Source organism: Ylistrum balloti, unplaced genomic scaffold, assembly GCF_031769215.1.
Source record: "Ylistrum balloti isolate Yb309-2 unplaced genomic scaffold, AGI_CSIRO_Ybal_v1 Utg370466, whole genome shotgun sequence".
Taxonomy (NCBI): domain Eukaryota; kingdom Metazoa; phylum Mollusca; class Bivalvia; order Pectinida; family Pectinidae; genus Ylistrum; species Ylistrum balloti.
Window position 1 is genome coordinate 481658 of NW_026782307.1, and position 27106 is coordinate 508763.

Here is a 27106-nt window from a genome sequence, read left to right on the forward strand (position 1 = left end):
GAAATAACCTTGTTCCATATTCGTAGTCGCAGATGTCAAATTTATATTGAAAGGTGCCGTTCACCTGTTTTTGTACTCGCTTATAACAACTTTTTCATTATGCAAAAGTTCTGAAACTATAAAATGTAGCTGATAAGTTCCAACGTTAAAGCATGGTAAATTTTGCTTCAACTAGCTTCCTGGACCAATATTTAAGATCACAGGAGGTAATATTTTTTGAAATGCATCAAAGTTGTTTTTTTTTTTTTTTTTTAATGCATGAAATAACCAAAGGACTTGTATCATGATATTTGGTTAATATGCTAAGGGAATGAAGCCAGACAATGTTTGTGAAAAGAAATGAACTATATTAAAAGTTAGAAGTGACCAATTTGTTAAAACACTGAAACAACTTCTCATTACAAATGACTTGGAATCACGGACAGGTACCCTGAGCAAGTTTGCAAGTCATTAATATACTGTCTTTCATAGAAAGTTCATCAGTTGTAGGTGAGTAATGTTAAGCCCCAAATTTTATAAGTGTGCAAGTTTTTGAAGCTGTGTTGAAAATGTAGGCTGACTCGGTCTCTAGTTTCTTTCAAAAACTTCGTCCATTCCAATATTGACTGCTGAGCAAGTGTTTATTAGAATCCAGGTATTTCCATTTAAGGTAAATAGTGACAGTTGTGTCTGATATCCAGGTAATAGTTGATGACATCACGGGGTTCCATTATCATTGATCTGATGTCTTGAAAAATGAAAAAAATAAATGCTGACAAACAAAAAATTGCAAGAACATAAAATTGTGTATGAAAATAGTTTAATTATGCATATTTTATATTCCATACATATTTGTATCTATAATCTAATCTTATACTGCCACAGATGTATGTAATGGTCCCTTTTACTTCAAATTGACATTTTCTGTCTAACACCCCTGGATCAAGACACGACATTGCTTGATGATACAGTATCAGTATATAAGGAATGAAAATCTACTCCAAAAATAAAGGATAAAATAGGATATAAACTTCAGATTAACATCATGATTTCATATAAAACTCGATACATTAAAAACCCTCGACAACGTATGAACGCGCGTGCGCGCAAAGGAATATCGGTCGAAGCGACTACATAATTCACCTTTGGGTATGCAGGGCTTCTAAGGTGTTTAACAGCAAACCTACCGATCTATCAATATATAATTAACAAGCAGTAGATCGCTACTAAAACGTGTTTTGCATGCAGTTTCACACGTTTAGGCCAAGTTCATCCGATAGTGATGTTTACTTCGTGTAACGCCACCTGGTGACAGGGTAGGTAACCAGTGACGAAAACAATGGTCGAGAACGACACACATGCTCGCAGTTCACTGCCCACCAGGTAAACATTAATCACTGGTCAGAACTTGGTCGTTCTTGTGAGGTCAATTATCGTTAATCAGTGGTCGTTGGGACTGTAAGAATTGGTCGTAATACAGAATAACATAATAATAATAATAAGATATATACTGAAAAAACGGGACTGAAAAAAGTATCCGTAATAGCGGGGTGATCGTAATTTTGAGGTGGTCGTTAGGTGAGGTTTCACTGTAGTACACATCAAACTGCAAGATAAAAATACTTCGAATGCTGATGTAAAAATATTGATAAAGTAGGGCCGATATCGTTCACCCGGCTTTGTTTCACTGAATTTTATAATCAAAAACTAAAGGAAAAGAAATTCTAAAGGCAGGTTTCTATTTCCCCATCCCTCTGACCTCAGAGAGTAGGTTAAACCATTTGTTCAACGCTTCACTAAAGGATGCTTCACACCAAATTGGGACAGAATTCTACAGAAAATGAAGGCCCCAAGTGGGAAGCGCCAAACGGGGGCTGACCAACCATTTATACAAAAATGATTCCCTTTCACCAAAGGATGTTTTGGGCCAAGTGTGGCTAAAATCTTGACAAAGGGATCCGTGTGAGCTAAAAATCTTAATATATTTAAAATTTTTAAGAAACATTCTATATTTTAAGTTACAACTTGTATGTATGTCAAACTGTTCACTTAATATACAAATCGCACAAGGTTTTATTGATATTATACAAATTTTAACATTTCATAAACAGTCTTAGAGTAGAAAGTTGTGCTCACAAATGCCTTGGTGGTACCACTGAAAATGGTAAGGAAATGTTACACCTGTGCTATTGAGGTTTGATGCAAACACTGTGGTAGAACATTGAAACTGATACAGAAATGATATCTTAATGATACACTTATATTTTGCAAACATTAAATGGTAGTACTTAGGAAATGGTACAGAAACACTTTGCTGAAACTGGAACAGCAAACTTGGACAAGTTTGTATAAAGGCATAAATGGAAATCAATGGGTATGGCTTCCTCGTCAAAGGATATATGACAAGTTACTGGTTATTTGGAATTTCTGATTAAACTTTGGTTGATGCATATATATATTTCAGGAAATACCTTTGTTGCAATCAATCACATCAGGTGTTGGATAAATCAAGGAGTTTTTTCATGATCAACAAAACTACCTGCTAATAATTTACGAACCTGGCCGCATCACCTGTTTACATATAAATTTTGGTCATGCATACAAGAACCCTTGGGCATCAAGAGGAGGGATCTAGAAACCAACTACATGACGGTGTTGGCACTATACCCCTTTAATTCAATTAAGAAAATACTATCATAAGGCATGAAAAAAAAAAAAACTAAAAAGTTCAAATTTTTTATGGTTTATACATCACAGAAAACTCTCCTTGTTCTTTATTGAGATAAATTATACCGACCCTTTTGCTCACAACCCTCATACAAGTGATTCTTGTGAAGTTCGTTTTACACTAGTTTATGTTAAAGGGAAGGAATACAGCCTCTTGATTGTCTATTCCTTCATTCCACTAAAAACTCATTAGTTTGTATATACAGTCTGTTAACTCAGGTCTCACAATAATTGGTAGTGAGTTGACTTACCTCCCTACTCTTAACTCTTGCTCAGTCACTTAAAGGTTTAATGAGTCTGTAAGATAAAATTAGTTTATAGAGAGGGTTGTCTCCATATCAACTATTTCTACTAGCTTCTTTATATGTTTGTCTATTCTTGGCTGGTTTGGGAGTCACCTAGTTGAAAGGGTCCAGACTTCAAAGATTTATTCTGTGATAAAAAAAACACACCCATACAAAATGAGGGAAACCTAAGTTGAGTGCTCTAAATGCCCACTTTTAAACTTTCAAAGAACAAATTACAAAATGTGTTCCATTTTTAAGCAATGCTGAATTTAAGATTATTTCCAGAAATACATGTGTGCACCATCCCAGTTTTATAAAAAAAAAAAGTAAAAAAAAAACAAAACTGGAAACTAGCAGAAGGGAGTTTGTTTCAGAAAGTTTCACTGGCCAGCCTCCATCAAGATTTGTATCTGTTGTTTCTTCCTTCTGGTAAAACTGGTCCAGAGTTTCAATTCCTTTTGCAAAAGCCCCCTTATTCCTGATGACAGTGGTTGGAACTGTGAAATTGTCTCCCCTTAATCTCTCCACTGTAGATCCATAGTTTGGTATACAAAGCTGTATACATCTGTTATTTCCTCGATCTGAAATGAGTAAATTTGTAATATTTATATTTGCCTTCTACATCAACTTCAATGTAAGCATTAGATGAAGCATATCAACTCTAACGTATGCATTAGCTGGAGCATATCAACTCACATTAGATGACGCATGTAAACTCCAATATATACATTGATGAAGAATATCAGCTCCAATGTATGCATTAGGTATACACAAACAAATGATTATGGTCTTGGCAATATATTTATTTAATATAAATGTGTTACCTTTACTTACATCTATTTAATTTCATATAAACATTGCAGGTCAAATAAACATTTAGGTAAAATTTCCGTTGTTTACATTTAAATGGATAAAATTTCCTTCCATCTTTACAGTTAATACAAGTTGAGAGAGTCGCGTATCAATAATAACACCCATTTATTTTGGTAGAAAGGGAAACAACTCCTGAGATATTTTATCTATAACGAATCTTGTAGATCTATGTAACATACCATATCTTAGTTAAGATGTCCAATGATGCTTTGTTTACTGTATTGTAAACAAGAATTCCAAATGTGATTAAGATTTCCTATGTCTACTATTGACAAGGTTAAATTTGCAGTTCTCAGAATATTGGTTAAAATTTCCTTTCCTCGTCATATTGTGTGTGTAAGATTTTCTATCCTCACAATATTTTATGTGTAAGATTTTCTATCCTCACAATATTGTGTGTGTAAGATTTCCTGTCCTCATATTGTATGTGTAAGATTACTATTTGTCCAGTTTCACATAAAATAAAACCTACATATCTTGCTTCATACCTACCATTACAAAATGTCCTGTTGTTCAGTACAAATACAGTCCATTTAGCAAACAATGTTAGCAGTCCTTATCAAAACTGAGCTATTCTCTACCAACAACAGAATTTGTCTTCCATGACGATTTTGCTGTTTAGCTAAATGGATTTTCAAAATCAGAAATTATTTATGCTTCCAAATTCCAAACTCACCACTTTTGCAGTAGGTTTGCCTGCCCCATGTCCTGCTTTAGTGTCTACACGAATCATCAGTGGGTTGGTCTGTAACATAGATAAAAAAAATGTCTTCACTCACAAATTTTCCAATGTTTTTGTCCCTCAAACATTTTATTGACAAAAAACAATACCCATAACAAGTCTGTCCATATACACAGGAGGGCTCTCATGATTCATTAGATGAATGAATTGTATGGATGTTTTCAAGCACTATCAACAATAACATGTATTTCTAATTTGAATATACAGTGTAGTAGGAAGAAATGTATGGACACATTCTATAAATAGATATTATATCTTTGTACATATTGGAGGAAGAATTTCAATACACGCTTTTGAACATTTAATATATATTGTATATATATATATATATAAATTCTACATCTATTATTGTTCGTAATTACCTATATCTAGGACATATTTAGTACTACAACCATAACAGTTTTACCACAACAGAAACACAATACAGGATATCATACACATTCACTTGCATTATGTTGAAGAAAGTATATATAGGGACTTTTGTCATTTATATCATGAACTAAGATAATATGTAATATAAGCAGCATCTTCTTATTAATTCTTATTAATTACGATATAATAAAAAATGCCATACTGAATATTCGTAACAATCAGAATTTACAATGAACATTATACCAAGAAAAGGATTTAAACAGCCATAGAAAGATGTGATCAACAACAGAAGGTGATTTTTCCATTTTCTCAATTTGATGTTAAATTCATCTATTGGTATGTTGTAAATGTCCTGTATGGATGTATGTTGTATGGTAAATGTCCCATATGGATGTATGTTGTATGGTATATGTCCTGTACGGATGTATGTTGTATGGTATATGTCCCGTATGGATGTATGTTGTATGGTATATGTCCTGTATGGATGTGTGTTGTATGGTATATGTCCTGTATGGATGTATGTTCTATGTTGTATGGTATATGTCCTGTATGGATGTGTGTTGTATGGTATATGTCCTGTATGAATGTGTGTTGTATGGTATATGTCCTGTATGGATGTATGTTGTATGGTATATGTCCCGTATGGATGTATGTTGTATGGTATATGTCCTGTATGGATGTATGTTGTATGGTATATGTCCCATAGGGATGTATGTTGTATGGTATATGTCCTGTATGGATGTATGTTGTATGGTATATGTCCCGTATGGATGTATGTTGTATGGTATATGTCCCGTATGGATGTATGTTGTATGTAAATGTCCCTTATGGATGTATGTTTTATGGTATATGTCCCTTTACAGATGTATGTTGTATGTCTTTAATGCATGTATACTGTAGCCCTGTTCCCTCTATTGACTTTCGTCTCTATTTTCTACCCCAGCTGGGGACGGAGACCTACTGTTTACATGAAAATGATCCTCTTTATTACATGGATGCTTCAGACGAAATTTGGACAAAATTGAATAACTCCTACTAAAGAAAGGATTTTAAAGAATTTCTGTTGTTTCCCCTATATTGACTTGACCCTAGCCCTTGCCCAAGATGGTTGAACTCATAATTTCATCAGAATATAGTTGCCTCTTCCCCCGTGGATGCTTCTGACCAAAGTTAGTTAAAATCCACCTTGTGGGTCAAGACTTGTAACAATTTGTTTGGGAAGTTGACTGACAGATGATGACAAATGCACAGATATGCCATAAGCTTACTTGGCCCTTCATGCCAGATGATCTAATAATTCAATTTAAATCCTGTAACAAAAACCATGATTTCATTTTCTTATAAATGACAATAAATCTAAAACAAACCTGTTTGTCACAGGATTTCATGACATGTTGGAGCTCGGCGATGAACTTAAGAGAGTGAAGTGGGACGACACGATCGTCATGATCAGCAGTAAGAAGTAGAACGGACGGATACTGGACATCACCTGTTGGCACTCGGATGTTGTGTAAAGGTGAATACCTATATAATGTGAACACAAGTCATCAATACCTATCTATAATGTGAGCACGCAATCATAACCAAGTATACAAGTCAAGCACCAAAAAAAAAATTTTTTCTTATTTTTAACAAAAATGTTCTTTACCTAAAATATTTTAAAAAACTTAATAATTTGGTTTAGATTATGATTTATGCGTCTGAATTATGGAAAACAGTTGTCATGGTTTTGTTATCTCTCTTCTAAGCTGGTAAAATGACATCTTTATACAGCATTAAACTATTCTACTTTATTTACACTTAATACATATATATTACATATAAAAAAGACTTAAATGATCAATTTTTGTATTTGCTTTCTCTTGACTTCTATGTGTGTCTACACTAAAATATCCCTACAGACTAATCAGTTTGACATGAAGTCGGAGTACATACTCAGCCGGCCATTTCTTTATTTGTTGAACAGTTAACTTAATCATTGTGGCACAATTAATGATATTGAGAAGTATTAAATTTTCAGAACTTGCTTTGTGGAATACTTTCTATGATAAATATAGACATGTAACAAATTAATTGGAGTTTAGAATTTGTGGAACAGTCTCATCAATTAAAACCGGGATTTTTTATAATTTACTATACAAAAACATCGTATAAAATATATCTCTGTGACTGGTGTATATCATCTTATGACAATTTTACACATTTTACTTCCATCTGGTGTTAATATTTATTAACCTACTTAATAAGCCACTGGAACTCCTCTGGTTTATCAGAACAGCCAAAGTCTGTTGTCCATGCATGACCAATAGTGAATTTGTGGAATTTCAGCATGTCCATCACACTACAAATGAGAAGAGACCAAATGGTATACTGTAAAACATAAGTTGGTCATCTTGACCCCCCAGGTTCATTTTTTTTTCATTCAATCGTCAATATGTCAAATATTAACAATATAAATCTTGAAATAAAAAAATGCCTTTTTCGAAAATCCAACCATAAGTATTTAAAGACCTTAACAAATTTACATGGTTTAAGCTGTAAGAAGTTTAATTTTTGTCTACTTTCATATTTATTTTTAGTGAAATTTTGAGCGACAACCTTTAGACTGTCCATTCCTGTTTATTTACCATGAAATTTTGTGTGACAACCTCGAGATTTTCTGCTTTGTATCTTGAATAAGGAGGTCAAAATACATTATTGTAAAGTGGTTAATTTAATATCATCATTACAAGAAGTAGGTGTACCAGTATATGTGAACGAAAATCAATTGTAGAGACATTAATTACTGACGTAATCTTAATCATTATTTCTAGATCTGACGTTTTATGATAAGAATACAGTCAAACTTAATTTATATTAACTTGGAAAACTCAAATACCCTTCTTAACATGAAGTATGTATGTTCGATCATACGGCAGAACTCTTGTTCAACAAAGCATCACTTTATCAATATTTTATCAGTACAGAAACATGTTTACCATTGCAAAGTATCATGGTTTTTGATTTCAGAAAATAAATAAGATAAGTTGACATTGAAAATTAAAATTTAGTCAAAAATTAACTTTGCATCATTTCCTAGGACTGGTCAATGCATAGGCCTATACAAAAAAATACTGGTTTTTATGCAATTGCTAAAGGCCATATCCCTGGAGACTTAACAGTACATCCAGAGACCTTCAATTTGAAATCTTTCTAGAGCTATTCTTTGAAATTACAACTATATGTTGCACATGTTTCTGTCAGTAATGTTGCCAAGAAGAGAAAACATGAATTATACTCACCCCACCTGTGCTATAACACAACCAAACAGTTCTGGCCTTTGGTTACAGCAAGCTCCCACTAACAGTCCACCATTAGATCCACCATTGATACCAATTCTCTGTGGACAAGTGTACTTATTTTCCACCAGGTATTCTGCTGCTGATGTGAAATCATCAAAAACGTTTTGTTTATTTGCCAGCATTCCACCTTTGTGCCATGTTTCTCCATATTCTCTGTCATATACAACATAAATGACATCTAACTGTTAAACTCTCACCAATGTAATATCCTCATGTAAAATTGCCTCTCTTGATATTAAAGACTGTGTATACTGACTATACCGGTGATATGAACACCAAATTACCTCCCCTGATGTTGATGACTATATACTGACTATCCTGGTGATATGAACATCTAATTACCTCCCCTGATATTGAAGACCGTGTTTACTGACTATCCTGGTGATATAAACACCTAATGACCTCCCCTGATATTGAAGACCGTGTATACTGACTATACCAGTGATATGAACACCTAATTACCTCCCCTGATGTTGGTGAATGGATATACTGACTGTACTGGTGATATGAACACCTAATTACCAACCCTGATGTTGACAAATATGTATACTGTCTATACATTAGATATGAACACCTAATTACCTCCCCTGTTGTTGATGAACATGTATACTGACTGTACTGGTGATATGAATACCTAATTACCTCCCCTGATGTTGATGACCGTGTACACTGACTATACAAGTGATGTGAATACCTACCCTCCTCCTCTAATGTTGGCCACGGCGTAGACACCGCCCATGTGTTGTATAAAGGCAAGGCGTGATACAGAAAAACTTGGGGAGATTGATATGTTGAACCCTCCATAACCATACAACATCACTGGATTGTTACCGGTCATCTCTAGGCCCTAAATATAAGACAACAGATTACTTCATCACAAATTGAACAGCTTTTTCATTAAATCTCTTAATCGGTTTTTCTGTATAAACTTTACATATTTTGTGATATAAGAAAATGACTACAATTTTTCTTACCCTGGACAGGTAAACCTATGTTTTTTACCGGTGTGAGATTTCCTTGTCTTGCCCTAAGATTGAAAGGGAGGAATTCCCCTGTCAGGATAATGATATGACATCACATTATCAATTCACTGACATCAACTGAACAATTAAAATCATATCAATGATGCAAAGCATTGGGACAACAAATCAAGTAAAAAACTAAAAAATCAGCAGGGTAAGAGAAAAATAATCATTCATCCCCTTGTTGGTGAGACAGGGAGATCAGCAAGTCTCGGTTTTGCAAACTTAATCATTTTTCCCCTCGGGTTGAGATCCAAGGAGTGAAAGATTGGCAATAATCCCACCATAAACTGTTGCTGTTCAGTAGACACACTAGCACTTGTTACTAGATTGCCCTAAATCTTTTCCATAACTTTAATGAGACTACTAACAAACTTTCTTTCAAAGATATTTACTTTAACTATTACCACATCACATGTCCATCACAGTTAACTCTCTGTAAACAGACTTTTCCATAGTATAAATTTTATCTATTGTCCTTTTCTTAATTTTTGGCAATTAATTTCCCAAATCTGCTTCAATTGCAAAAATCATGAAAGTAAATTATGCACAAAACAAAAATGACATTTTTGCATTGCAAAGTATAATACAGTGTAATCCATTCATTCAATGCATGAGTTACAATAATAATGTAATATATCTCTACAGACTTTTCTCTTCAGAATACACTCAATGTACTTACCTTTTTGTGTATAATAAACATAGGAATTTTTGTTCCATCCTTACTAGTGTAGAAAACTTGTTTAGTTTCAAACTGACTGAAGTCAAATCCTTTTACATTTATTTCTCTAAAAATCTGTGAAAAAAAGAAAAAAAGGATCAAGAATTATAACGTACAACATACTAGATATTCCAGAGAGATCTTTATGTCTATTATTGTTTGGTCTTTATTTATGTTCTTTAAAAGTCAGACCTTTGTCCCTTCTTTTCACTGCTTTCCTGTTTTTACTCTTCATCATATGAAATTTTTAAATTCCTCAAACTAAATAGCAACAATAATCTTTAACTGTCAAATCAGAGATGGTCCCTGTTCGGTCATTTTGCTTTTCTAATCAGTTCCAAAATAAGAAGACACAACTTGGAACAATGGGAACCTACAAATGATATTTGAGAAAGATCCATCCAATATTTCTCAAGAAATAACAATAACAAACTTTCATTATAAAAAATTCAGATGACCACCTCTCAGCAAAGTTGATCTTATTTGTCCCAAAATCAATAATGCACAACTAGGCACAAAGAGAAACCTAACTATGAAATTTGACAGAGGTCCAATCAGTACTTTTCAAGAAACTGTGATAACAAATCTAAATGTCATATCAATCGATCTTACCTTGGGACTATATGTATCTGATGTCATATCACAGTGGTAGATTGTGCCAGGTGTCAAGAATGACACGAACTGATAAAATATCTGAAAGTTGAAAAATAAAATCTTAAATGTTGAATATATTAAAGTAATCAAAGAATAGAAAGAAAGTATTTTTATACAAAAAATAGGAACAAGTAAATTTTTTGAGTTAGATATGTGATAACATGTAGGACTTATAATTAACATAGCTGTTTCATGCTTCATATGATAGCTGTAAAGCTATCAGGATATCTCTCCTTTGGATTACTCTTCTGAAATTCAACAAGAATATACTTTGTCTCAAGACTAAACCAAATTTATCTACAACTGATGGATTCTGAAAATATCATTTATCAGACTTTCTAAAGTAAAACAGATATTTGATTGCTATCATCCACAAGTAACCACATTCTTAAATAAGCTGAATATTGAGTTTAATAAGATATCATAAGAATATTTAAAATCAAGAGGATCATGGGTCCTAACAGTATATATCTGAATATAAAAACCCATATAAGAAAAGAGGTCAAACTACTCGATAGCTTACAAAGAAGACATTGTCAGTTCATAAAAACGTTTTCTGCAAACTTGAAATCCTATCCCTTAGACATGCTATTACACAAATACCATGACTCCAGACCTATTGCTTGTTGAAAAAGAAATTTTAAGAGCTGAATTCATTTGACCCCAGAGACCTGGAAAGTAGGTCAAGCTCAAACATTTAAATAAATCTTCACTCAATCATGTTAAAGAATCAATATCAAAAGCCTGGACTTTTTGACTATTGAAAGGAAGTCTTTTGAATATATTAACACATTTGTCCCCTGTGACCTTGAAAATGGGTCAAGGTAATTCATTTTATCAAACTTAGAAGCCTTTCATCCCAGCATGCTACAGGTCCATTATCAGCACCCTGTGCCTTTTGGTTATCGAGAAGAAATTATTACTGTCAGTTGACAACATCTTGCACGAAAATAATGATAATGGAATCAGACCCTTGAATATTGAATCAGCTGTGATATGTTAACACCATAGGTTGGGGATGCAGTGGTGTTGCAATCCATAAAAGGGAAATTGAAATCATACAGCTTAGCAGAAAGTTGTCTATTGTTTTCCTATTCTGTTAGTTTCCATTGATATGTTACAATAGTAAGCTATGGTATTCCTCTAAGTGGTAGTATTTAGAAATTCCTAAAAGTAATGTAATTATCTTTAATGTACCTGTGTATGCTTGCGTTTGCCTGAGTAACCTGCTATCGTGCCAACATCTAAGGGAAGCTTTGCCAGTCTAGCACCTGTATTCAAGCTATGGACAAACAGCTGATTCTGAAATATGAAAACAAATACCACATGATATTTATTGTATCACTTACCTAGTTTTGATCCGCTAAACTTGTTATGTCCAAACAAAAGATTTCCAAAAATATTTTCCCATTGTATTTATTTTGCCAATCACAACCTCATCATTTGGTGGATGTGTATATCAGACTCATCATTTATGGAAAAAATTGAAAAAATGTTTCTGGCCACATTTGGTCAAATAGCCTTCAGGTTTTCATGAATATTTTGCAGTGACAACAGATTTAGCGAAGGACGAATAATTGATACTGCTTAACAGACGAAGGTAAATTGTAATTAAAGTGACTTCGACTTTAAAACCCTGAAGTTTTAGCATGTACTGGATATTATGGTCCTTGTAGAGTTAAAAGAATGAAGCTACTAGTGCTGACAAGAATTTTCTAAAAATTAGTAAAGTGACCTTGACTTTGACCATATTAACTTGAAACTTTAACTCGCCAGAGATATGATAGTCTGTAAGTTTGGGATGTCTGATAAAAATTCCTCAAATAATGAAGCCGTTACAGTGTTGACAAGGGTATTATATCCCCTCCCCATCATTCACCACAAGGAGTATGAAACAATCAAATACAAATAGATATTAATACTGAATTAATTTGATAAAAATACAGACCGGAGTTATTATAAAAATCACAGAAATATACACATATGTACATGATTAAGCAATGAAAAGAAACTTAAATATTTTGCATTAAAAGTATTTTTGATATGTAAATATAAATCCTGAATTGGGAGACATTGGTTGTACCATACCTTGACGTCCTCCAGGTAACACATGATCAGCTTGTTGTCATAGACACATCCTGCCCACTCTAGTACACTCTTTTTATCCTCCTCCACAAGTGTTGTCCAGTGTTCCTACAATGTAAATAAACTTATTTTACTCACACAAACTAATGAATGTTTATCACAATGTTAAAATCTTTGATTTTGTGCAGGACTAACTTTCAAAGATTTCCCAGTAATTGTAATTGATGTCAATATTAAACTAAACTGTTCAAAATTTGACAAGAAACTTTAGTATTTATAGTGAGCATGTATGTATATAAATCAAATGTATGAGAAAAAGCAATTCTAGGACACAGAGAGTTTGAGTCTGATGAATATAACTATGTAACAACCATAATTCACTCCGCTTGTGAAAAAAACAAATCTTTCAACATTGACGGGTCAATCGAAACACAATTGTATTGTCAGAAGAAACAAAAAACAAATGCCAAAAATAAACAAAAATAAAAACAGAGACCATGTATGGGGCCTGTATTGCTATATTGAAGAAGGCTCATGAGGGCAAGGCAAACCAAATAGTTCCTTCCCCATCCCCCACAGATGCTTCTGATCAAATTTGGTCAAAATCCACTTATAATTAGTTGTTAATGACATGTAACCATTTGTGAGACGGATGGTTGCCATGGTTATGGCATCAGCTCATATGTCCTTTGAACTATGTGAGATGAAAACATATTACATCAACCCAAATAAATATAAACAAAACTGATCATACATTGTCTTGTTGTGTACCTACCATGTCTGGCCGAGAAAGATCGATGTTGATGAGCTTGTATCTGGGAGCTTTCAGGTTGGTCTTGAATGTGAGAACCATTCCCTCATTTGTGATGTACTACACAAAAACATTAGTATATTTCATCATAGATAACCTGTTATTTTACTACCATAGAAATGATTACATCAACTGTATTTCTACAAAGAGATGTCATTTTTGACATCTCGCCTAACAAACAGCTGTAAAATTGTAAATACCTGGGTACAAATATCTTGTAACATAGAATGGTGTAATTTTCTAAACATCATCATTTACATGTATCCATGGTAAAATACTAGCGGTAAAATGCCGTTCGGCTAGAGAGAAGTTCTCCTTAGCTGGATCGGTTGAAAGCCATACTAGTAAGCCAGGGGACACGAGTTCAATTCCTAGCGGAGACATTGAAATTAATAATCTTTTACATACATGAAGACATTTACTTTATAATCACTTGAATGTATCAATTTTTCTTAACATGAATTTGAAGTCATTAACCAGTATGTTGATTAGAGTAATCAGTGTACTGGTTTCAAACATCAGAATATCAATCTTGGATACAGTACGGCTACATCCACCCTTTTAAGTCACTTGATTAATGATAGATTTGAGTTGGGACAGGACAGACAATGATAAAACATTATTCACGCCTTCCAAACCTCACTCAAGACAAGAGGCCCATGGGCCTTAACGGTCATCTGACAAAAAGCAAGCCAAACCTAGAAAGTGGGTTGAGGTCATTCATTTGAACAAACTTGGTAGCCTCTCCTCCAAGCATCTTACAGGCCCAATATCAGCACTCATGGACTTTTGCTTGTTGAGAAGAAGTCGTTTGTATATTTTAACATATTTGACCCCTGTGACCTTGAAAGTGGGCCAAGGTCATTCATTTGAACAAACTTTGTAACATGCCAGCATGCTATGGGCCAAGTATTAGCCCCCTAGGCCTTCTAGTATTTGAGAAGAAGTTATTTAAAGATTTTGACATATATAACCCCTGCGACCTTGAAAGTTGTTCAAGGTCATTCATTTAAATAAACTTGGTAGCCTTTCCTCCCAGCATGCTACAGACCCAATATCGGCACTCATAGACTTTTGCTTATTGAGATGAAGTCCTTTGTATATTTTAACATATTTGACCCCTGTGACCTTGAAAGTGGGCCAAGGTCATTCATTTGAACAAACTTTGTAGGGCTCCACGCCAGCATGCTATGGGCCAAGTATTAGCCCCCTAGGCCTTCTAGTATTTGAGAAGAAGTTATTTAAAGATTTTGACATATTTGACCCCTGTGACCTTGAAAAATGTTCAAGGTCATTCATTTAGACAAACTTGATAGCCCTTCATCCCAGCATGCCACAGGCACAATATCAGCAATCTGAGCCTTTTGGTTATTGAGAAGAAGTTGTTTAAAGATTTTAACATATTTGACCCCTGTGACCTTTAAAGTGGGTCAAGGTCATTCATTTGAACAAACTTGGTAGTCCTTCATCCCAGCATGTCACAGGGAGCCTTTTGGTTAATGAGAAGAAGTTGTTTAAAGATTTTAACATATTTGACCCCTGTGACCTTGAAAGTGGGTCAAGGTCATTCATTTGAACAAAATTGGTAGAGCTCCATGCCAGTATCCTCTGTGCCAAGTATTAGCCCCCTAGACCTTCTAGTATTTGAGAAGAAGTCGTTTGAATGAAAAGTTTACGGACGGCGCACGGCGCACGGCGGACGACGACGGACGAAGCATGATGACTATAGGTCATCGGACCCTTCGGGTCCAGATGACCTAATAAAACAGTGATAATACAATTTTTTTTGTCAACCTGAGAGAACACACCTCGTACTCGGCATCAAAGTTGTCTACAACCTTGACGTAAGGTAGAAGTCCAGTAATACCATCCTTCAGTCCTTCCAGGTCTACATAGAACAGCCTGTTGACAGGGTCACAACCTTCTGAGATGGCCAATATCAGGTATCTCCCACATTCTGTTACCTCTGCTCCACTTAAACACATTGATACAAACTAATTTAACATCATTTCTTTTACATATGTAAGAAGCGTATTGAAGTTTGTTCAATGCTTTCAGGTAAGACCCTCTGAGTCTAATTTTATAAACTTTTGACTTCAGATTTCTCAGAAAAAGAAAAAGCAATCCATATTATAATATTTATTAATTTGATTATCTGTACTGAGGCCACTTATCTGTAAAATTTGGTTAATTTATGGTTACATTAAAATTAATGTGACATCATGCTAAATAAAACAAATTTTTTTTCATTGTTCTTATTGATAATGCATATATACAATGTATATATCACGTGCATCACATGGAAGGACAGTTTTCACTTAAACACAGACATAAAGATGTTCATGAGTAATCATAAAAGGAAAATCTATCACCATTGATCAACAGTCTGTATATGTGAATTTAGAAACCATGATTGCACAATCATCTTAAACAATGGCCATTATGGATGCCGTATTGAACTTTTGACGAGGCCAAAAAATAAAGAATTCTTTGTTAGCTCCCCTTGCTTAATGTCTCCACTAAGTTTCACCTCAATAGCACCAATTGAACTTGTCAATAAGAAGAAAGTTTAAAATATATTTTCAAGACTGCAGCCATATTGGATTTCAGACTGACTCAAAAAATGACAACACTTGGTCAGGACCGTCTCAGGATCACTACAGACAAATTTAGCTCAATCAATAGTTGTAAATTGAGAGAAGATTTAAAATGCAAATCAGCACACATTGGACACATAGTGAGTGCATGATACGAGATGGTTTATAGCTGCCATTTTTGCAGGCTGAAATCACTTGGTCACTATTGTTGATAATTTAGCCAATTCTCTAAAAGAAAACTTGTAGAAAAATTACAGGTAACATAAATAACTATGGCCACTGATAAATATAGGAGGGATCTATATAATGCAACAGATGGGGCTATCATTCAGTTCAATAACGTGATAATATGGGATGTTTTCCTTCCACCAGGAAGTATGGTATATATACTATAGCATGAAACCCTTACATCATCCATTTTGGATTGTCTGTGAATTCTGCCACTAATACATCCTCTGATTGGTCAGTTCCCAGCCTATGGTAGTATAGTTTCTGGTTAAGGTTACTTGTAGTCTCAGTGCCATCAGATTTGCCTTCCTGGTTTGGGTACCGCTGTAATTATATTGAAATTTCAATGATGTCTCTTCATTCCTATTTTGCTTCTTTTAAATGATACGAAAAATAAAAAAACAAACAAAAAAATCTGCATAAATCTGATAGAAAATAATATATATGCATCAAATTACGTTGTTTGCTGAAAGGAGTTTACCAAATAATTAAGGGCTGAGTCTAAAAACTCTTCAGTCCTTTCTAACTTTCTACAATCACTTAAGCAACTATATTACAATGTATCTTAAATGTCAGGAAATGGTGAACTAGTCCTATAAATATAAAGCCTATGATAAACTGATTCATACTCCTCTGTATTCAACTTCACTGATTCTTTTTTTTTTTGTCTCAACAGATGTTTGTAAACAACACTGTTTACTACAAAGCAAGTGTTTTGAATGGATCATATGGTTAACAACGTGACAAGTCCACACAACATGAATGGATTTTAAGGTACAATTGAGGTAAGAGTACAAAAAATGTACATGTACACTTTCTAAAATGTATCTGTTATGTTATGTCACTGTTATGTTATGTCACTGTTATGTATTCATGTCATTGTAATGTTATCATGTGACTGTTATGTTATCATGTGTCTGTTATGTTATCATGTGTCTGTTATGTTATCATGTGACTGTTATGTTATCATGTGTCTGTTATGTTATCATGTGACTGTTATGTTATCATGTGACTGTAATGTTATCATGTGACTGTAATGTTATCATGTCTCTGTTATGTTATCATGTGTCTGTTATGTTATCATGTGACTGTTATGTTATCATGTGACTGTAATGTTATCATGTCTCTGTTATGTTATCATGTGTCTGTTATGTTATCATGTATCCGTTATGTTATCATGTCACTGTTATGTCTCATTTGTCCAATTACTGTATTACTTACATTGTAAAAGAGACCTTTTTCATCATGTGTCCAGGCCATGCTGGAAAACTTAACTCTTTCTAAGACATCTGGTAAATCTTCAGCACTAGGTGCACGCTTAAACTGTCAGAAAAGGAAAAAACTGTAATATGTACTATGATGCTTTCAAACTGCTTCTTTGTCAAGAGAGCTTAGGCTCTAACAAGGGATCCCAGAGAGATATTACGTCCCCATTGTTTGATCTCGATATGCTCTATGAAAGTTGGATTTTTTCCCTTCTTTTCTCTTCTCTTCTATGTTTTTGCTCTGAATGATAAGAGATTTTAACATTCCTTTGCAGAAATAGTGATGTCCCAAAATCACATTGGCACAACTAGGGACCAGGGGGAATCTAAATATGAAATTTAAGAGAGATGCATCCAGTACTTCTCAAGAAATAGTGATAACAAACTTTCAAAGTCAAAATCCAAGATGGCCACCTGTTCACCATTTTGGAATTCTTATCAGACCCTAAATAAAATGGGCACAACTAGGGACCAAGGCAAACCTACGTATGAAATTTAAGAAAGATCCATCCAGTACTTTGCAAGAAATAGTGATAACATAAATTGTTTACGGACCAACTGATGACGAACGGACGGACCTCAGAGGCAGAGCGATTTGAATAGCCCACCATCATCAGATGGGCTAACAAGAGGACAAATGGACCTATAAGACTATGCTATGGCTCCACTCACTTCTGTGCACTGGGTAACTTTCAAGCGTACTTAGAAATTATTTAAAGAAGGATAGGCTAAAATTTGAAAACATAGAAATATTATATTTACGATGTTCGTTCAAAGTTAAACGAACTTTTAAAAGCAATATTTATGGTATTATATAACAGAGACAAGAAGCCTTAAAGCCTGAATAATTCACCTTTTCTGCAGTTCAAGATGATAACTGTTGGATTGTTAAGTCAATTTCTGCAAACTTTAAAGCTATTTTCCATGCATGCTATCACAAAAATACCATGACCTAGCTGGGCCAATTGATTACTGAAAAGAAGAATTTCAAAATTTTTAACACATTTGTCCCTGTAATCTTGAAAATGAATCAAGATAACTCATTTAAAGAAAGTTTATAGCCATCAATCCCAGCAAGTAACAGGCCAAATATCAGTTCCCTAAGAAATGACTGTCTGCAGGGTTTAACACTTTTTTAGGGTGGTCGGGTGGCGCAGTGGTAATGCACTTGCCTTTCACCTAGCCACAATAAGACCCCTCGCGCGCTTACATCCGGGCCAACAAGAGTGATTAGTATAAATTGACATTACTTGTATTGCAATTGTTGTCAAATAAATAAAGTTTATATGATATAACGCTTTTGACACCTGTGACCTTTAAAGAGGATCAAAATAATTCCTTTGACACAAACTGGGAAGTCAATCATCCCAGCATGCTACAGAACAAACATCAGTACCTGACAATTACTAACAACTCTACAATATACAAAATGTAATAGTTGTGAATTCATAAGGTATTATTAGATGTGAGAGAAATATTCCGTTTAACATTATAGATGTGAGAGAAATAGTCACAGTATTACATTATAGATGTGAGAGATACATATTCACAGTATTACATTACAGATGTGACAGAAATATTCCCAGTATTACATTATAGATGTGACAGAAATAGTCACAGTATTACATTGTAGATGTGACAGAAATAGTCACAGTATTACATTGTAGATGTGACAGAAATAGTCACAGTATTACATTGTAGATGTGACAGAAATAGTCACAGTATTACATTATAGATGTGACAGAAATAGTCACAGTATTACATTATAGATGTGACAGATATATTCACAGTATTACATTGTAGATGTGACAGAAATAGTCACAGTATTACATTGTAGATGTGACAGAAATAGTCACAGTATTACATTATAGATGTGACAGAAATAGTCACAGTATTACATTGTAGATGTGACAGAAATAGTCACAGTATTACATTATAGATGTGACAGAAATAGTCACAGTATTACATTGTAGATGTGACAGAAATAGTCACAGTATTACATTGTAGATGTGACAGAAATAGTCACAGTATTACATTGTAGATGTGACAGAAATAGTCACAGTATTACATTGTAGATGTGACAGAAATAGTCACAGTATTACATTATAGATGTGACAGATATATTCACAGTATTAGATTATAGATGTGACAGAAATAGTCACAGTTTTAAATATTAAGATATTTTACCTTAATTGTTATCCAGTCAGAACCACTTTGACTAAGACCATATGCAAAGTACTGTCCTTTTTCAGAGAAGGCAGTTCCCCGTAGAGAAATTGTCCCATCCTCAGACAATGCATTTGGGTCAAGAAACACTCGAGCCTCTCCTTCTACAGAATCTTGTACAAACAGGACACTGCAATTAAAACATCGCACCACTAGAAAAAATTGTTCTTATTACAGTCAAGTCACTTAACTGACAAAATTTGATATTCATATCCAGCTAAAGTCATTGATTCTTTACTTACAAGGGCCAGCCAGTGGACCTTAATGTCATCTGACTATAAAGACCTATATATGCAGAAGAAGTAAAAACAGTTATTAAATTATTAAGGCAGTTCAGAATATCTTAGTGGTAAAGGCAATAAATACTCCTTATTTATGTTCCTCAATACCTTGGCAAAATGTCAGCACAGTCACAAGCAGGAAAAGTTTGATTTTAGGCTTATCCTAAGAATCACAACACTTGGTCAGGATCAGTTCAGTACCACTTCAGACAAGTTTCAGCTCAATTCCACTGGAGGAACTTGGGCAGAAGTTAAAAAAAGTTGTTCAAGAATGCCATGTTTGTGCAATCATGTTACAATATGTTGCCATATTGAACTTTTTAACAAGCCAGAAACCAACAAGACTTTTTCAACTTTCAATCTTAAACATCCATTCCAAACCAATTTGCAGTTCAATGGCACCAGTAGAAGTATAAAATGTGTTTTTTTTACAATGGTGGCCATATTGGATTCCACACTGACCCAAAAACTTCACAAACACTTAGTAAGGACCATCTCAGGATTATTTCAGGCAAGTTTCAGCTCAATCGTACTTGTAGATCTTGAGAATATTAAGATAGTAGTAGTTGAGGGAAACCATGGTTGTGCAATCATGTTACAAAATTGTTGCTTTCTACATGGCCAAAAAATAATAGCACGTTATTTGCTTCCTTTCTTAACATTCCTGCTGACACACTGGATAACAGTCATACTGGACAAATGGAGGAAACACAACAGTAATATGTCATTCCAACATCACAGGTCATTTGACCTAAAAATATGTGGATTCTTCAACAGCTCACTGTTACAGAAAATGTACTTATCTTGACTGATTAATATATAAATACATCCATAAATTATGTCTATAATGGTAACAGGTCTACAATGGTGACAGCTGTCTACAATGGTAACAGGTCTATAATGGTGACAGGTCTACAATGGTAACAGGTCTGTAATGGTGACAGCTGTCTATAATGGTAACAGGTCTACAATGGTAACAGGTCTACAATGGTAACAGGTCTGTAATGGTGACAGGTCTACACTGGTAACAGGTCTACAATGGTGACAGGTCTACAATGGTAACACATCTACAATGGTGACAGGTCTACAATGGTGACAACTGTCTACAACAGTAGCTGTATCAGGTCTTTTATATATGGTAACAGTTTTATAATGACAGGGCAGAAAAAAGGCAGTATTAACTACAACAGCCACACATTAAATGAAAGGTTTTACTGAAAATGATGGACAGCTATCTTACCTTTGGTTCTGCAAGCCTGAGTTATGGTAATAGTAGAAGTTTTCTCCCCTTTTGTATGGACAGCTAAACTTGGGATAATCCCACATTTCTTTGATCCTTTGAAGATAACAATATGAATACAAGTTACAAAATGCCCACTCTGTGGACCTCCCATGAAATAACGACATTTTAGGATCATTTCAGGCAAGTTTCAGCTTAATCCAATGGATGGAACTTGAGAAGAAGTTCGAAATGTGAAAAATTCAGGCACCACACAAAAATCAGAACTGTTTCAGACTATTGGTAAATAAACTATACATAATAAGGATAAGATAATATCTTCATATTTTATCAATTACCTATTACTGTTGAGCAGGTCATAACCTTTGCATGTACATGTACTTCAATATAATATTTACCTCGAATGAAGTTTTCCCCTCACAGGACACTGCTCCAGATATGGTTTTGATAAATCATTTTGTGCATCAACAAATGCTTTGGTTTCGTCAGAGTCTGGGTCCTCAAGCCATTGATATGGGTCAGCTATCTGAAACAAGAAGCCTTCAAATGTCAGATTAAAATGAAACACTTTTGATGCGGGCATTTTCACTTCAGACACCGCAAGTTTTCAAATATCAATTTTGGAAGAAATGTTTATCAAGTGAAGATGAACTGATCAATGGTTCTCCAAAGGATGTGCTTTGTAGGATTTTATTTTTATGCAGAATTTATGAGACCAGACTCATTTGGAGGACTAGGCCCTTACCAATTTCCAGTAGCTACTGCCAAAGTGACTAGCAACTGCAAAAAGAGTGCAGCCACTATTGCATCACTACATCTACTTGGCAGTAGGAATACAGTGTGCCTTGCAAAATCTACTGCACCATTTTTTTTTCAGTAATCTATGGCAATTGATATTGACAAAAACAAGATTTTCAGTAATGGCCAGACTAACTAGGAAGTCCCTGGTCCGTGGTTCGAATCCTTGCGGAACATTGAAGTAAATAATAGCTTCTGTTACATTTCATAAAACGGATAAGATCAATGTGCCCACATTTTTATCCGCATTGAAGAAATTTGACCGTATCCCAACTGTTTGTTTACATTAAGGCGATCATTAAGAAGTAGATAACTATAACATACAATAACTATAGATAGCCGATTTGTCTATAGCCAGATTTGCCGGTGCTCCGTGTTCGATTTTTATTAAAGGTTACCTTTGTACCATGGTAATCATCGATCTTACTGGCGTCACGTCGAGTATCTGGCCCTTGAAACTTCATACCGGTCATGTTGCCAAATGTATTGATAGGACGAATGTGCTTTAATATCCTGTATAATCTCGCCACTGTTGGTTTCCAGCAAATCTTGTAAACGATAACCGGTTTCCCGTACACAGTTGAATTCCGGAAGTCCCCAATCTGAAATTTAGTTTCGTAGTTTATTGTTACTGAAAGCAGAGTGTGTTATATACGTCTCTGCTGAAAGGAACCATGTAAATAATGATCATTTTACTATAAATTCAGTTTAATTGTTAAATGTTTTGTATAATTTAATTGTTTTCAACATTTGAAAGTCTAAATAAAAGCACGTTAAGAATATATATTTATACCGAGTCATTTTTGTCCCCGAACGGAACTTCAATGTTCCGAATGCTAAGAACTTCCATTCGCGCTGATCTACAACCACGTAGTTATGATATATTCTTGAAGCCTTACTTTCGAGTAAATGCGAGAAAATTCGGACAGTAACTTCTATATATGTATTTTTTGATCGATTAAGGCTACATTACGTTATGAAAAACAACAAGAAATTACCAACATGTCGACATCAACTAAAATTCAATCAAACTAAATAATTACTTGGAGAATCAGAAAAAAAGTGCAAGGAGAATAAGACAAGATATTCCGGAAGAGTAAACGTCTTTTGGTTCATCGCCGACACCCGCCATATAGATATTGGGCAATCCGAGTAAGTAATGTCATATTCTCAGCTGAGAACGAATGTCATTTCAAAGTGTGTTGGTGAGATACATGCGAGTTGTCTCCCTTAGCCCGTGACATATTTCGTAACCTCTACGTACCCGCCCATTTCAATTTTGCTACCGGTCGCGGACTTCGCCTTTTTTGAGACGAAGAAACTGTGCTGAGTCCGCAACTACAATATCAAACAGGTGCGCTAGTGTTGGAATTAGTTGTATTACCGTTTTGTGTTATTTCCGAGTATGTTTCTATGTATAATATATAAATGATTTAAAGGGATTTTTTCCATGATAAATATTCCTTGGTTAATACTGCCCGAATTTCCTCAGTCCTGCAGTAAATTTACTGTATGGGGAAATTCGGACGACTCTTACATATATATGTTGATAATTAGATCGTCTCTAGGAGTCGGTGGGGGGGGGGGGGGGGGGGGGGAATCTCGTTATATCCAACAGCAATACCATCTGATGGGGGGGGGGGATTGAATCTCGTTATATCCAACAGCAATACCATCTGATGCCTGGACTCCTCCGCGACTTACAGATCGAGATGTAGACGCTTCAGATGTGCCTAGCCAGTTGATCCTTTTCTTAATCCTGCTGATCCCTCCCCGAGCATTTTGATATACTCTTCCCGACCCTTTACCTGCTATGACATAATGCGAGATTGTGCCATCGTCCTTACTTCTCCCGAGCCATCCTTATAATAGAGTTTCAGGAGGATCTGAAGAGGAGGTTCACGACCTCCAGTTGTTGTCGCCACTCGCCCTGGGCTCAAAGGTGTCGGTATCATCAACCATTATATTAGCGTAAGATACGGGTCCAATTGATCCTTTGTGATCTTCAATAATATCACATACAACTCCGGAATCCACGTCCATCCCAGACTGGGACTTTGTTTGAGTTGAATGATCCATTCATAGCTGACGACACATGTGCCATAATGTTTCTCTCCGAGACGTTGGAGGTTCATATTTTATACAGACGTATCTCGATGCACGTAATTTCGATCAGATGGCCGTCAACGTGAGTACCGCCGCCGAGGAAGGCATCTTGCGGGCACTTGTACTTTGGATCACGACAGATTTGGGTACGGATCGGTTATGAATTTCCCAAGGTTTAAAGACATTAACGGGAATTTTACGGCTGTATGCTATCGAGATGAGATCCTGGGACCTCGGTGTTGCCTTTTATTAAGTAACCAATTGACCATTCAGTATGCTAACGCTAGGCCACACGTTGCAAGACTTGTATGACTTTCTTGCAACCACATCGTGCCTCTATAGAGCCCTGTCGTTCCATTTATTTAAAAGTTAGCCAAAGAAACACTTTAATCAGTTAACGAATTTAAAAACGACTAGGCACTGATGAAATATCACAGGTCACAGTACACCTTGTCAAAAATTCGACGCAGGATTTTATGTACTGTCTTTTTAAAGGAAAATCATAAATACCATAGTGAAATGCTCATTGATAAGTGTAAGAGTTACAGTTTATTCGCTACATGGAAGGTTCTTCAGATTTGGGATATCAATATGTTCATTAGTTGGCTTGTTGATTCCGTTGTTGTGTACCTTGCTATCGTTTGAGAACATGACATTACCTACTTGGATTGACCGAGATTTATATGGCGGTTGTTGTTGATGAAACAGAATACGACATTAATGCGCGAACACCTGGTCTTACTCTCCTTGCGCTTTTTAGGAGCCTTTGTAAATTATTCCTTTGTTGATATTTTGCCCTAAATTTATTGAATTTGAATTAGGTTTATGATTATGTTGACATGTCGGTGTTTTCATTTTAGTTTATACGAGCTCCATGCACATGATGCATATTTCAAGTTTGGTCTGAATACTGCTTTAGATACTTGTTTGACTCGCCTACTTATATATCCTCTGATACTGAGAACCGAGTTTGCGTTGTTGATGGAACTTTCAATGTATTGCTATTGACGACAATTCATTTTTTTCCTGTTACCATGGAAACAGCCAAAAACACTAAATTTCTGTCAGTTTTCCATTCAGTGCTTCAACTTCGAAATCATTCAACTCAACCCCACAAAACTGTCTGTATATTAGGTTAGTGCCCTAGTTGTGCCGTTTGCTGTAACCGTTCAAGGTAATTACCCGGTACTCAAAACTCTTTAGTAATCAAGCTTGTAGTCTAGTAGAAGTTCTCCATTCCAATACTCTGTTATGGAACAATGAGAAATAATAGTAAATTTTTTTTTGTAATATTAACATATATATATATTTTTTTTTGTGTCTTCCTTTTAAACAACGGGGCGCGGGGGATAATGACACGATTTGCGTCATCTCCTTTCACTGTTGATACTGTTGAGAATCACAGGACGATAATTCACTAATGACTGCACGTACACGTGACCTAAAAAGAGTGCATTCACCTGAGATCTTTGAAGTTGCATTAAGCATTAAGATGATCAGTACTTCTATAAACGTAGCAAATCCCCTGCAGTCCATCGCACATATTCCGAAACACGAGCATGCGCACTAAACTCTAGATACTACCAAATTTGCTGTCACCGAATCGCTTGCAAAATGTTGTATAACATACGCCTATTATTTCTGTTTTCTCAATCTTGGTCGTGTAAATCCGTGCAAAGTGGTGCTCTGACGCAGATCGTCTAAAATTTGGCTAATGACCTCTTTTTCTGAAGGAATTAAGTGGATGTAGCAAAGCCTACGCAGGAATTTACGTCTGCACTCTGATAGCCGTACTAGTGTTTCCTTTAGATAAAATGTCCGGAAGATATCGTTAGCTTAGAGGGGAAGGCTCGGAAGCATTACATTTTTTTTTTCATTTCTTTTTAATTGCATTGTCAGCTTTAATACCTGCATACAGATTGCTTTTCAAGGCATGGCATCAAAGTTATCTAGCTACCACCAGAAGACTACACTTCCAGTGTGTCATCGTAGCTAAACATGACACCTTGACAATAAAAACATTTAAAAGTTTTTGCTGTTACTACTCGTACTAATGAGTCTTTGTTTAAACTATTTGTACACCACTTACCGATAACCTTGCGCTGTTCGGTTGCATTCCCAGAGCCCCATGTTGACACATCAAACATCACTAAATAAATACTGTTTGGTGATATGATGCAATAGCGAGCATTGGCCAAGATTTCATGGCCACATAGCTGTTGTATTGTGACGCATTTCAAAGTGTGATCACATTGGGTTCGTTCGTGATTTTGACAAAAGCATCCTTGCACCATTCGTAACATTTAGATAGAACGATCACAAGAGAGGATACGTTAAAGGATATTTGCAAAGGAGAGTGAAATAAGGTGCTCCAAAGTATAAGCGTCTTCTGCTTCATTGATGACATCCGCAGTGTTAATCTAGACCGACCAAAGAAATCACATGTTCTCTATCAAAACTCAGATAAATAAAAACGAAAACAAAAACGGGAAATTCACACATACCTTCTCATTGTGAACAGCATCAGACACATATTTCTAGTCATTGGAAACAAGGCCTCAACCAACACGGATTGGCGAGAAAGAAATCCTTATATTGAGAAAAAGAAAGCAACATTGAAATCACCAAATATCATACATCTGCAAAGTGTGTCCTAAGTTAACACTGAGGCCAGTCGCTGATATAGAAGAGTCTGCCAGGCCTTGATTTCCGATTCAGGTTGGTGTAAACGACAAACGTGGTTAGTAACTT

At 35.2% G+C, this 27106-nt stretch overlaps 1 protein-coding gene across 1 annotated transcript; it reads right to left on the reverse strand.

Moving 5' to 3' along the window:
• Positions 1-782: 782 nt before the first annotated feature.
• On the reverse strand, positions 783-26872 carry LOC132555260 (prolyl endopeptidase-like). The gene is made up of 19 exons (XM_060219610.1): positions 26860-26872; positions 22648-22851; positions 21850-21977; positions 21452-21547; positions 19892-20060; positions 17661-17762; positions 16621-16763; positions 15423-15588; positions 13579-13674; positions 12807-12911; positions 11916-12020; positions 10677-10757; positions 10026-10139; positions 9020-9168; positions 8262-8474; positions 7220-7321; positions 6348-6504; positions 4543-4611; positions 783-3574 (listed from the first exon to the last, which is right to left on the reverse strand). Exons 2-19 carry the CDS (start codon positions 22720-22722, stop codon positions 3509-3511), a joined length of 2136 nt encoding a protein of 711 aa, XP_060075593.1. The 5' UTR covers positions 22723-22851; positions 26860-26872; the 3' UTR covers positions 783-3508.
• Between the last annotated feature and the right edge of the window lie 234 nt (positions 26873-27106).

What these genes read in the sequence shown, in the direction of transcription:
- LOC132555260 (XM_060219610.1), bottom strand. Translation starts at nt 22,722, where the DNA reads ATGACCGGTATGAAGTTTCAAGGGCCAGATACTCGACGTGACGCCAGT. An exon ending in CAGATACATATAGTCCCAAG is followed by an intron (nt 10,140 to 10,676) that starts GTAAGATCGATT and finishes TTTTTTTCACAG; the next exon opens with ATTTTTAGAGAAATAAATGT. An exon ending in TGTGTTATAGCACAGGTGGG is followed by an intron (nt 7,322 to 8,261) that starts GTGAGTATAATT and finishes TCTCATTTGTAG; the next exon opens with TGTGATGGACATGCTGAAAT.